Source organism: Pimephales promelas, chromosome 4, assembly GCF_988280905.1.
Source record: "Pimephales promelas chromosome 4, fPimPro1.hap1.1, whole genome shotgun sequence".
NCBI classification, from domain to species: domain Eukaryota; kingdom Metazoa; phylum Chordata; class Actinopteri; order Cypriniformes; family Leuciscidae; genus Pimephales; species Pimephales promelas.
In genome coordinates this window covers 48,418,777-48,431,440 of record NC_142772.1, presented here as the reverse complement: position 1 = coordinate 48,431,440, position 12,664 = coordinate 48,418,777, and the positions used below count along the sequence as shown (strand labels likewise).

Genomic DNA, 12,664 nt, shown 5'->3' with positions numbered 1-12,664 from the left:
AGAATTATATATGCTCGTTCCGATTATTCAGAATTATATATGCTCGTACCTATTATTCAGAATTATATCTGCTCGTACCGATTATTCAGAATTATATTTGCCCATACCGATAATTTAGAATTATATCTGCCTGTACCGATTATTCAGAATTATATTTGCCCGTACCGGTTATTCAGAATTTTATCTGCTCGTACCGATTATTCAGAATTATATTTGCCCATACCGATAATTTAGAATTATATCTGCCCGTACCGATTATTCAGAATTATATCTGCCCGTACCGATTATTCAGAATTACATTTTCCCATACCGATAATTTAGAATTATATCTGCCCGTACCGATTATTCAGAATTATATTTGTCCGTACCGGTTATTCAGAATTATATCTGCTCGTACCGATTATTCAGAATTATATTTGCCCATACCGATAATTTTGAATTATATCTGCTCGTACCGATTATTCAGAATTATATCTGCCCGTACCGATTATTCAGAATTATATCTGCCCGTACCGATTATTCAGAATTACATTTTCCCATACCGATAATTTAGAATTATATCTGCCCGTACCGATTATTCAGAATTACATTTTCCCATACCGATAATTTAGAATTATATCTGCCCGTACCGATTATTCAGAATTACATTTTCCCATACCGATAATTTAGAATTATATCTGCCCTTACAGATTATTCAGAATTACATTTTCCCAAACCGATAATTTAGAATTATATCTGCCCGTACCGATTATTCAGAATTATATCTGCCCGTACCGGTTATTCAGAATTATATCTGCTCGTACCAATTATTCAGAATTACATTTTCCCATACCGATAATTTAGAATTATATCTGCCCGTACCGATTATTCAGAATTACATTTTCCCATACCGATAATTTAGAATTATATTTGCCCCTACCGATTATTCAGAATTATATCTGCCCGTACAAATTATTCAGAATTACATTTTTCCCTTACGATTATTCAGAATTATATCTGCCCATACCGATAATTCAGAATTACATTTGCCCAGACCGATTATTCAGAATTATATCTGCCCGTACCAATAATTCAGAATTATATATGCCCATACCGATTATTAATATCTGCCCGTACCAATAATTCAGAATTATATCTGTCCATACTAATAACCTATAAGGCAGGAAACAGAAAACAACAAAACGAACAAGAACAACACAACAGTGTCCCCAACGTTAAACCGCGTAACACTGCCTGTACCGATTATTCATTATTACATCTGCCCTTACCGATAATTCAGAAACATATTTGCCCGTACCGATTATTCAGAATTACATCTGCCTGTACTGATAATTCAAACATATTTGCTGTGCAGATAATTCAGAATTACATCTCCCCGTACCGATTATTCAGAATTACATCTGCCCTTACCGATAATTCAGAATTACATCTGCTCATACTGATTATTCAGAATTACATCTGCTCTCATGCCGATAATTCAGAATTACATCTGCCCTTACCGATAATACAGAAACATTTGTCCGTATCAGAATTCAGAATTATATCTGCCGATACCAGTAGTTTGATTTTCTTAAGGAAACAAAACACTTTCCCAACTAATGCTGTAAACTACTGGAAACCCTCTCATTTGGCTCTACAGCGATCTGCCATGTCACATTTAAGAGCATCAAAACCCCATTTATGAATTGTATGAATTTTGTGATAAAAATGGACAAAGTTTCGGCTTTCCTCAGCCGAAACAGATTATTGGCCGATACGTCGGTCCATCTCTAATAATTATTATTCTTTATTGTAATTATAATAATGATAATAATGTAAATATAATTATTAGGTTTATACATTTAAAAATATATTTATCTTATAAGTGGGTCAACACACCTCAGACTACATAGGAAATATCAGTGTAAAGGAACTGAAATGAGGGATGGGGAGATGGGGAATAGTAGATGTGGTGGTGAAAAGAGTGAAATGAATCAAAAGGACGAAGCAATGACACGATACAGCTGGGACAACCACGGGAACAAGAGTGGGAGAACTCGACATTGCCTGTCATTCAATGACTTTGCACAAACCTGCGAGTCTAAATGCAGCACTTAAAGTCCAGATGAAGGACTCTTGGCATGTTCCTGGTCTTACTGTGATCGATTCATCAGTGCACATTATTGTAAGGTTGATGTTTGTGTGTGTAAAACTCACTACAACAGTTTTGGACTGTTTTAAGGAAAACAATCGCTTTGAGTTGGGACTGGACATCTTTTGGTTTAATTATTTGGGGGTTTGATTATTTTTGGGGGGTTTCATTTATTTAGGAGGTTTGATTATTTTAAGGTTTGATTATTTGGGGGTTTGATGATTATTTGGGGGTTTGATTATTTTTTGGGGGTTTGATTTATTTAGGGGGTTTGATTATTTGGGCGTTTGACTATTTTTCGGGGGGTTGATTATTTGGGGGTTTGATTATTTTAAGGTTTGATTATTTGGGGGTTTGATTATTTTAAGGTTTGATTATTTGGGGGTTTAAATATTTGGAGGTTTGACTTTTTTGGGGGGTTTGACTATTTGGGGGTTTGATTATTTGGAGGTTTGACTATTTGGGGGTTTGGTGATTATTTGGGGGTTTGGTGATTTATTTGGGGGTTTGATTATTATTTGGGGGTTTGATTATTTGGGAGTTTGATTATTTGGAGGTTTGATTATTATTTGGGGGTTTGATTATTATTTGGGAGTTTGATTATTATTTGGGGGTTTGATTATTTGGGGGGTTTAATTATTTTTTGGGGGTTTTTTTTATTATTTGGGGGTTTGACTATTTGGGGGTCTGACTGTTATTTGGGGGGTTGATTTATTATTTGGGGGTTTGATTATTTGGGGTTTGATTATTTGGGGGTTTGATTATTTGGGGGTTTAATAATTCAGGGGTTTGATGATTATTTGGGGGTTTGATTATTTGGGGGTTTAATAATTCAGGGATTTGATGATTATTTGGGGGTTTGATTATTTGGGGTTTGATTATTTGGGGGTTTGATTATTTGGGGTTTGATTATTTAGGGGTTTAATAATTTAGGGGTTTGATGATTATTTGGGGGTTGGATTATTTGGGGTTTGATTATTTAGGGGTTTGATTATTTAGGGGGTTACCATAATTATTTGTCCTTAAAGATGAACGCATGCATCCAGTTGCATTGGGATGCAAATGTAAAGATGTGCATGCAGAGATCCTAATAACAATGCCATGCCTCTGTGCTCATATATTTTGTTATTTTGATCGAGGAACAATGACTGTTTTCGCCGAAAGATAAACAGCATTCGCGAATGCAAGCATCCTCCTTCACGCAGCCTTCAGTCTATGTTTATTTGGTCTTCATGTGATGTGTGTTTGGAGCAGTTCTCCGTCGTGTGGGTTGTCAGACTCTCTCGGTGAAGATCTGTGGTACGAGTCGTTCTCCCAGCGCTCACCCGATCCCTTTGAAGCAACACTGCTTTCATGACTCGTTGTGTGTCACTCGGTTGATGTAATATGGATGCAGTTTTCCCATATATCAGCAGAATACACCAGACACCACCATGCTTTATTTCTCCTTTCCTAAAGTCCACTCGTGGACACTGGAGTACAAGCATAAAATTGCCTATAAATATCTCTTAAATATGAGCTGTTACATCAGCGGCTGGTGTAAATCTGAGTATAATGACTGAGAGATGGATGCGATATGACTGTATATTCTCCTGACATGCTGTTATCAGTCACTTAGTCGTTTATTATCTTGAAGGTCGAGACACACACACACACACACACGCATTCTTACACAAATAGACCAGTTTAAATGACATTTCAGGCATACTCATAACTTTAATAAAAGGCTGCAAGTCTTGATTTAATTCATAAGGAATTGATTGTTGAGTTATATAGTTGTAGACATCATGGCGGCTCTCTTGGTCAAGTCATTCCAGAAAGCAAGTTAGTCCGTTTTATTCCATCTTTCATCAAAATATAATAAGCATGCGCTTTGATTTGTTGTAGTTGTAATCTAATGTAGTTTTGAGTATTTAATGGGAAATGTAGAGGGGGAAAGTAAGGATTCATGATGCCAGCTGACGCGTTACATTTTAATGAAAAGATTTTGAAGACAAACTTCAATTTCAGTTGGAATATTGTGCACTGATGAACTATTCACAAGACCAGGAATGTGTGTTAATGTTAAAGTAAATAAGAATTAAATTAGAATTAAACTCTATGTTTATCTCTGTAAAGCTGCTTTTAAACAATCTACAATATAAATAAGGATGACTTGACTAGACATGTATTTATATTTTAATTATGTTTTAATATAAATTGTAATTATTTAAATGGTATTCAATTGTTTTATATGTGTGTGTGTGTGTTATTAAACAGAAATCTGTTATTAAATTAGAAATCTGTTAAGTTATTTATTCTTAAATTATAATGTATATTCATAACATTTTATATGTACACAAACACACACACACACACACACACACACACACACACACACATATATATATATATGTATATATATGTGTATGTGTGTATATATATATATATATATATATATACATATGTGTGTGTATGTATGTGTATATATATACTATATATGTATGTATGTCTAAAAATATATATTTAATGTAAAAAAAATTATATTATTTATATAAATATAAAATGTTTGAATATACATTATATTTTAATAATAAATAATTTAATAACAGATTTACCCCAAAAATCACTTAAATCTACCATCACAGTAAAGATCAATGGACCAACAAGTTTTCCTAAAAATAATAAATACATTTTAAGTGATCTGCATGTTTTTAGATCCAATGTCTAATTTGTGTCTCTAGTGTCACTGAATGGAGTTTCAATAATAATAACCATTTTCAAACTGGTTTCCAGTTTTTGTTATTGTTTGAAGAAACACCCCAGATTCATAAAATGAGTTCAGCTTGTTTAACTTAGTCAACACTTTGCAATTCTATTTAGAGACAGAAATCACACACACACACACACACACACACACACACACACACACACACACACACACACACACACACACACACACACACACACACACACACTTTCAGAAAACGCTGGAAAGACAAACGTTTCCTTGTTAACTGTAGTACGAACCTCTTAAAACCAGCCCGAACCGCTTCGTGTTTGGCTCTCTGTAGGCTCAGCGCAGGGCTTTAACTGGGCAATGACACGAGCCGCTGGCACAGATGGCATTATGGGAAAGGAAAATTGGAAGCAGAAGCTACAGGAAAAACAGCTTCAAACTCCAGAAAGCCACATTCAAACGCAACAGACCAAGAGATGCAGAAGCCTGATGTTCATTTCTATATCAGCTAACCTCTCCTCTATACATGTGTCCCGCTCCAGGTCCCGTTCCCTGTCCTGCAGGGCGAGTGTGTGGAGTTTCTGGGCCGAGCGGACGATGCCATCATCGCCATCTCCAACTACAGACTTCACATCAAATTCAAAGACTCCATCATCAACGTAAGCGCACCGACAACACAAGCGAGAGAGAGCGATCCTGTCACGGTGTGTGTGTTTCACGTCTCCGGTCATCTCCGTGACCTTTGACCTGACCTGAAACTGAGCTCATGTTGGCACACCACACTCCTTTTCTCTTTCTCTTTCTTTCAACCCACAACCTCCCTCGACTTCAAGCAGGTCCAGCGCTGTTGCTTCGTTAGTGGAGTTGATGTTTAGAATAGTTTTAAATGTGATAATCTAAATATAAAATACTTTCTCCTGCATCAGTTTAATCGCCGTGTTCAGGAAAGCTGTTTTGAAGCAGACGTATTTTTTTCTATTGTTTAGCGCTGTTAGCAGAGCAATTTATGACTTTGATTTTAAAAAAAATGTTGCGTTATGATATGTTGAAAAAATTGAAAAATCTATATATTATTATGTGTATATATGTATATCAAAAATGTAATGTAATAGTTAAACTATTTAAATATGTAAATACAAATATTTATATTTTGTACATATTCGAATATATTACCTTATTTAAAATAGAAATAGAAAAATATTTTAAATTATATTTATATTTAAAGTTCTATACATAACATTTTATACATAAAATAGTATAGTATTTATTTAAAATATAAACAGACCTCATAATAAAAATGCCATGCACTATTTAAATAGATATTTAAATATGAATATATTTCTATTTTTTTAATCTAATATACCGTTTATATATATATATATATATATATATATATATATATATATATATAAATACCTAAGCATGCATGTATATATTTAAGAATTATTTGCGCTTAATTTCTGTATATATATATATATATATATTTAAATACATAATCTAAATTATATAAATATAAATATTTTATATATGAATAACACATTTTCTTAAATATATACATGCATGTTTGTGTATTTATATATACAAAATAATTATATACAGCACACAAAAATATATTATGTAAACACAGACTTTTATTTTGGATGCGATTAATCGCAATTAATTTTTGCACAACCCTAATCTATATATATATATATATATATATATATATATATATAATATTACGCACGCACATAGAGAGAAAATGTTGTATTAGTTAAAATATATATAATTTAAGTATATAAATCCAAAAATTGTATACATATACAGTATAAACGCACACATGGAGCCTGCAGTGGAGGGTCAGCCGTGATTGGCTGACGTCTGTCAGTGTAAACGCATCATCAGTGCAGAGAAAAGCCTCTTATCTCATACGTGTGTTCAAACCCTCTCTGTGTTTCTGTGTCGACGCACTTCAGGTCTGAAGGAGAGGGAGTTTTAGGGTTGACCTTTGACCTGTTTCTGTGATCTAAGTAAACCATCGCTGATCTTGAACTCTTTCTCCTGCGGGGTCGTTCTGACGTCTGAATGGCCAGCAGACATGTTTAAAGGGATGTTACCTGTTTCAAAAGTGTTGATATTGTTAATAATAATAATAAAACATTAATAAATACTAATAGGATGTAAATAACATTAAATTATTAAAATGCATGTCGCTTTATGACAGTATTTGTTCCTTTAAAGGTGCAGTGTGTGATTTAGTGGCATCTAGTGGTGATGTTGCGAATTGCACCCAACGGAAGTTACGGTGGCTGTCAGAAAGTGATGTCATCATCTGAGACAGCAGAGAATAGCCAGTTAGCAATGAGGTTTCTTTACAAAGATAAATAAAAAAATTAGGTTTACTTAATTAATCAGTGAAACGATGTTTTTGTGACTGTTCTCATGTTTTTCATGATCGTGTCAGTGTTTTATTCGCTGACTTTAGCAGCTTCTTTACACGAAGAACAACATAGCCCCACCGTAGAAATGTCGATGTAAGGAGACTAGAGCCCGACCGATAAAGGATTTTGAAGGCCGATACCGATACAAATATTTTTGGGTTTTAAAATCCGATATATCGGCCGATATTTTCATTTATTTATTTGAAACTGGACATGATAGTCACAAATTTTGTCATGCTTATTTGAGTTAAGAGAACTGATGGGGACGTTCTTTTAATTGTTATTCAAGCAATGTATGTCTCATACCCAACTCAACGAGTGTTGCCAACAGGAACGGTGTAGAGCGCCCTCTGGTGGACAAACTATACAACTCCAACACTCATGACATGGTTCAAGTGTGTTTCGTCTGTTTTTATTTTATTTTTGAAATATTCATTTATCGGCCATTATAACTGCCGATACCGATAGTTTGGAAAATGCCTAATATCGGTCTGCCGATATATCGGTCTGGCTCTAAAGGAGACCTTGTGTGTGTGGAGAGAAATGCTCATTCTAAGCTAATAAAAACATAACGGTTCATTATACACCACTGAAAACATAGTTATGCATATGATATTGCATATTCGTCCTAAATATTACACACTGCACCTTTAACATGAATGAGTTTCATTCCGATTACATAGACGTCTGAAAAATTAGGGATGAGATGAAATGTTGTCGTAATCCACGTAATGCTAAACGAAGATTCCTTTAAGCTTGAGACTGAAATCCTTATGATACTTCCCAGAATCCCTTGCACTTTGAGCATCATGTGACCCTGAGATTTAAGACCTCTTTTTTTTCAAAACAATTCTCTCTCTCTCTCTCTCTCTCTCTCCATACCCTTCCATTTATATCCTCCTCTTTGTTTGCTCGTTTTGCTGAGTCACCTTTTCATCTCCCTCTTTTTTTCCCCCACCCTCTCTTCCTCTTCCTGTCCTCCTCTTCCTCATCCCTGTGTCGGTGTTGTAGATGTATCCTGGTGTGGACAGTGAGATTTCTGTGAGTAATCTGCACCCTCACCTCTGACCTCTGACCTCTTCATCCCTGCATTTCATGTCTTCGTTTCCCCCTGTTAATGTCTGTTTTGATGTTTCTCACATCGATGCAGTCTGGATACATCATATTGTGTTTTATTACGCTATATAATATTACTAACATGGCAGAATATATACTGTATATATAGTAATCAAAGCTGAATTAATTTAATCAAAAATACAGTTAAAAACAGTAATATTGTGAAATATTATTACAATTTACTGATTTCTATGTAAATATATATTAAAAAAATTATTTATTTATTTATTATTTTATTAAATTTTAATATTAAAATATAAATGTATTATTAATAAATTTATTTATTCCTGTGATCAAAGCTGAATTTTCAGCATTCTAATATTCTGATTAGTATCATATTTAATTTATAATTATATTAGGGCTGTCGTATTAAAAATAAAAGTTTGAATTTACATAATATATGTGTGTGTGCCGTGTATAATTATGTATATATTTAAGAAAAATGTGTTATTTATATATTATACAAATTGTGTATAAATATATATATACAGTATATACATGCAAACACTTAGTTATATACATGCAGATGTGTGTATTTAAATATGCAAAATAATTATACACAGTACACACACATTATGTAAACAAACTTTTATTTTGAATGCGATTAATCAATCGCTGCCCAGCACTATATTATATTATATTATATCAATATTAAGGCTTTAACTTTGTAGTCTATCAATGCCTTTTATATCAGTATAACAGGCCTCAATAACTTGCAGTATCACTATTTAAGAAATGAATTTTAATTATTTTTATGACATTTTAATTATTTTACACTGTTACATGTTTTATTCTGCATCCGATGGGCAAGAGTTACATTTAAAACTGTGACATTGTTGAGTTTGTAGTTTGATGCTCATGATTGGTTGCTGCAGTCATGTGAGTAAGTCTTCTTCTCTCTGATTGGCTGATTGTGTGTGTGTGTGTGTGTGTGTGCAGGTTCCTCTGAGGCTCATTGAGGGCGTTGAGAGCAGAGATATGTTCCAGCTACACATCATCTGCAAAGACTCTAAAGTAGTGAGGTAATACACACACACACACACACACACACACACGCGCGCGCGCGCGCGGTCTGATAGTCTTGGACTTCCTCCTGCTGTTCGCTGAACTAATTGGTTCTTTTAAATCTGACCTTCATGCCTCTCATCACATCACCACGCTTGTGCCGTTTAGCTGAAGATTTCTGTTGATTACAAAAGATCAGATTCCTCACATCAGACTTATCCACACACACACACACACACACACACAATCACTCATAATACACTATCAAACACTTATAGAAACTCTCACACACACAGACGCACTCACTCTCTTACACAAACACACACACACGCATACTTTCATACACTCTCTCACACTCTCTCACTCATACACTCTCACACATACAATCACTCATAATACACTATCAAACACTAATAGAAACTCTTACACAAACACACACACACACTCACACGCGCACTTTCACACACACTCTCTCACTCATAGACTCGCACACATACACACTCGCACATACACACTCACTCATAATACACTATCAAACACTAATAGAAACTCTTACACAAACACACACACACACTCACACGCGCACTTTCACACACACTCTCTCACTCATAGACTCGCACACATACACACTCGCACATACACACTCACTCATAATACACTATCAAACACTAATAGAAACTCTTACACAAACACACACACACACACACACACACACTCACACGCGCACTTTCACACACACTCTCTCACTCATAGACTCGCACACATACACACTCGCACATACACACTCACTCATAATACACTATCAAACACTAATAGAAACTCTTACACAAACACACACACACACACTCACACGCACACACGCTCACACACACACACACACACACACACACACCCTCTAACACACGTTCACACACACTCTCACACATATCATACACTCTCACACACACTCTGTTACACACACTCTTGATTTGGCTCAATATGAGGCAGGGGAAAACATTAGAGGAGATTAGAGCTAAAACACTGTATGGTTTTCATCATTATTATGATGGTTGTGTGTGTGTACAGAGGCACTGCCAACACACACTTCAGTTCGATCAACTCGTGAAAGTTCATGACCCCTTTACCAGCTGAGGCCTAACTCTAAAGTGTTATTGCCCCTCTCAGCTTTCAGTGTGTGTGTGGGAGGAATCGGCTGTAATCCGCGTTGTGTGTGTGTGTGTGTCAGGTGTCATTTCTCGACGTTCAAGCAGTGTGAGGAGTGGCTGAAGCGCCTGAACCGCGCGATCACACACCCGGCCCGTCTGGAGGAGCTGTTCGCGCTGGCCTATCACGCCTGGTGTTTAGGAGGAAACACGGACGATGAAGACCAGCACCTGCACCTGTGCAGACCAGGTACACACACCTCACCTGATAGTGAACACACATCTCGAGATACTTTAGAAAATGCAAATACACTCCAGACCTGCATATCGCTGAGGAAGCGGTGTGTGTGTTTGTGTCAGGTGATCATGTGCGGCACAGGCTGGAGGTGGAGGTGAAGCGGATGGGCTTCGACATGCAGAACGCCTGGAGGGTGTCCGACATCAACAGCAACTACAAGTAAGATCCGACTGTGATTATGATGGATGGATGGGAACTAGGGCTGGGTATTGACACACATTTCACAATTCGATTATTTTGGATATCAGTTACAATAAAAGGAAATCAAATCTCTAACTAATGCTGTAAACTATGGGAGTCTAGTTGGGCTTCATTAGCCTAATATGAAGGTAATAATGAACTGTTTTGTTGCTATACAAACACTTAAATTACACTTTTATTTATTTTTATATATATACATTTAAATGGCGACTGTCAAACTTGCCAGATAATTCAAATATGCATTAAATATTGAAGAACATTAAGATTATAATGCATATGTAATGTGGTGTATATATTTAGCAAAATGCTCCTCTAGAGTTATTTTTTCTAGCTGACTAACGAGTTGATGTGGGTTTTCTGAGGTAAATATGACGATACATGACATTGATTACAAGCTGTTTAACTGACGTCTTTCCACGGTTGAAACGCTGATTGAGTGAATCAATGTGACATGATCCGGATTTGGATAAGTTGTACTCTATCTTTAACACACTTTCAGATGCTCATTCATGTTTATTTGGCGCTGTGACTGGTATTATTAAGCCGGAAGAGAGATCAGCGCTGCTGCTTCTCCAGAGCGATCTCACGCCACAGCGACAAAACGATATTTATGTTTTTGAATTTCTAAAGAAAATGGACGTAATTTGAAAATTGAGACTTTGTTTCATATCAATAGTAACAACGGACAAAGATTATTGCGATTTTTTTTGGATGCGCGCAGCCGCGATACAATGATCCATTCATTCAAATGAAACAGGACGACTAATCGATTCTTGAGATTTAAGAATCGATATCAGTTCGTAAAAATGAGAATCGATTAATATCGAGAAATCCGGGAACGAACACGTCACAATATTCCTCATTATAATAATTAATATGCAGAATAAAGGGGCGGGGCCTGGTTGAGTTAGTCAGTAGTGTGTTAAACTGAAGGTTATGGAAAGGGGCGGGGCATTTCCCAAACACACTCGAAGCGCTCGACCAATCACAACACACCGCTCCAGCTGACCAATCAGAGCACAGTGTGCTTTTCAGAAGGAGGGGCTTCACAGAGACAGGAAGTAAACAGAGCGTTACTGACAGACTGTGGAGAGAGGAGCCGCAACAATGGAGAATATGAGGAGAATAATCAACATTCGACAGGAAAACCTGTTCTAGTAGAGCCTGAAACTACAGCAACATTTGGAAAATTGACATCAAACGGCCTCTTTAAATTGAACAGATTTCTGATATTTTCCTAAAACGAGCAGATAGTGCAGGCAGTGTAGAGATGGATAATTAAAGCGAGCCTGAACCTGCTGCGCCACATGAGTCACGTCAGACACACTCGAGTGTGTGTGTGTGTGTGTGTGTAAGGTCGGTCATCGAGGACATGAGGAAATAATTGGAGTTTTTTCATTTGAGGGTGAGACACACAGCGGGAATGAGACTGAGATGAAGTGTGTGTTTGTGATTAATCAGAACATCAGAATAAGAGAAAATGACTTTAATCCTCATGTGTGATGATATATTTGATGTTCAAACACTTTCATGTACGCCAGTTTAACGCACTTCATGGTCAAAAGGTATTAAGTTTGTTGAATGAATGTAAACTGATAGGACTAGTATCAGAATTGTCTCAAAATACTGTGC

The 12,664-nt window shown here is 36.0% G+C and overlaps 1 protein-coding gene across 5 annotated transcripts in view; it reads left to right on the top strand.

Moving 5' to 3' along the window:
* mtmr4 (myotubularin related protein 4) overlaps positions 1–12,664 on the top strand; it is a 73,420-nt gene that overhangs the window by 42,074 nt on the left and 18,682 nt on the right. For 4 of the 5 annotated variants that reach the window (XM_089130646.1, XM_089130648.1, XM_089130647.1 and 1 more), the window contains 5 exons: positions 5,393–5,509; positions 8,282–8,311; positions 9,326–9,408; positions 10,617–10,783; positions 10,894–10,990. In XM_089130646.1, the coding sequence (XP_088986772.1) occupies positions 5,393–5,509; positions 8,282–8,311; positions 9,326–9,408; positions 10,617–10,783; positions 10,894–10,990 (494 nt within the window). The remainder of the gene's footprint in view (positions 1–5,392; positions 5,510–8,281; positions 8,312–9,325; positions 9,409–10,616; positions 10,784–10,893; positions 10,991–12,664) is intronic. The other variant, XM_089130645.1, reaches the window with a different exon arrangement.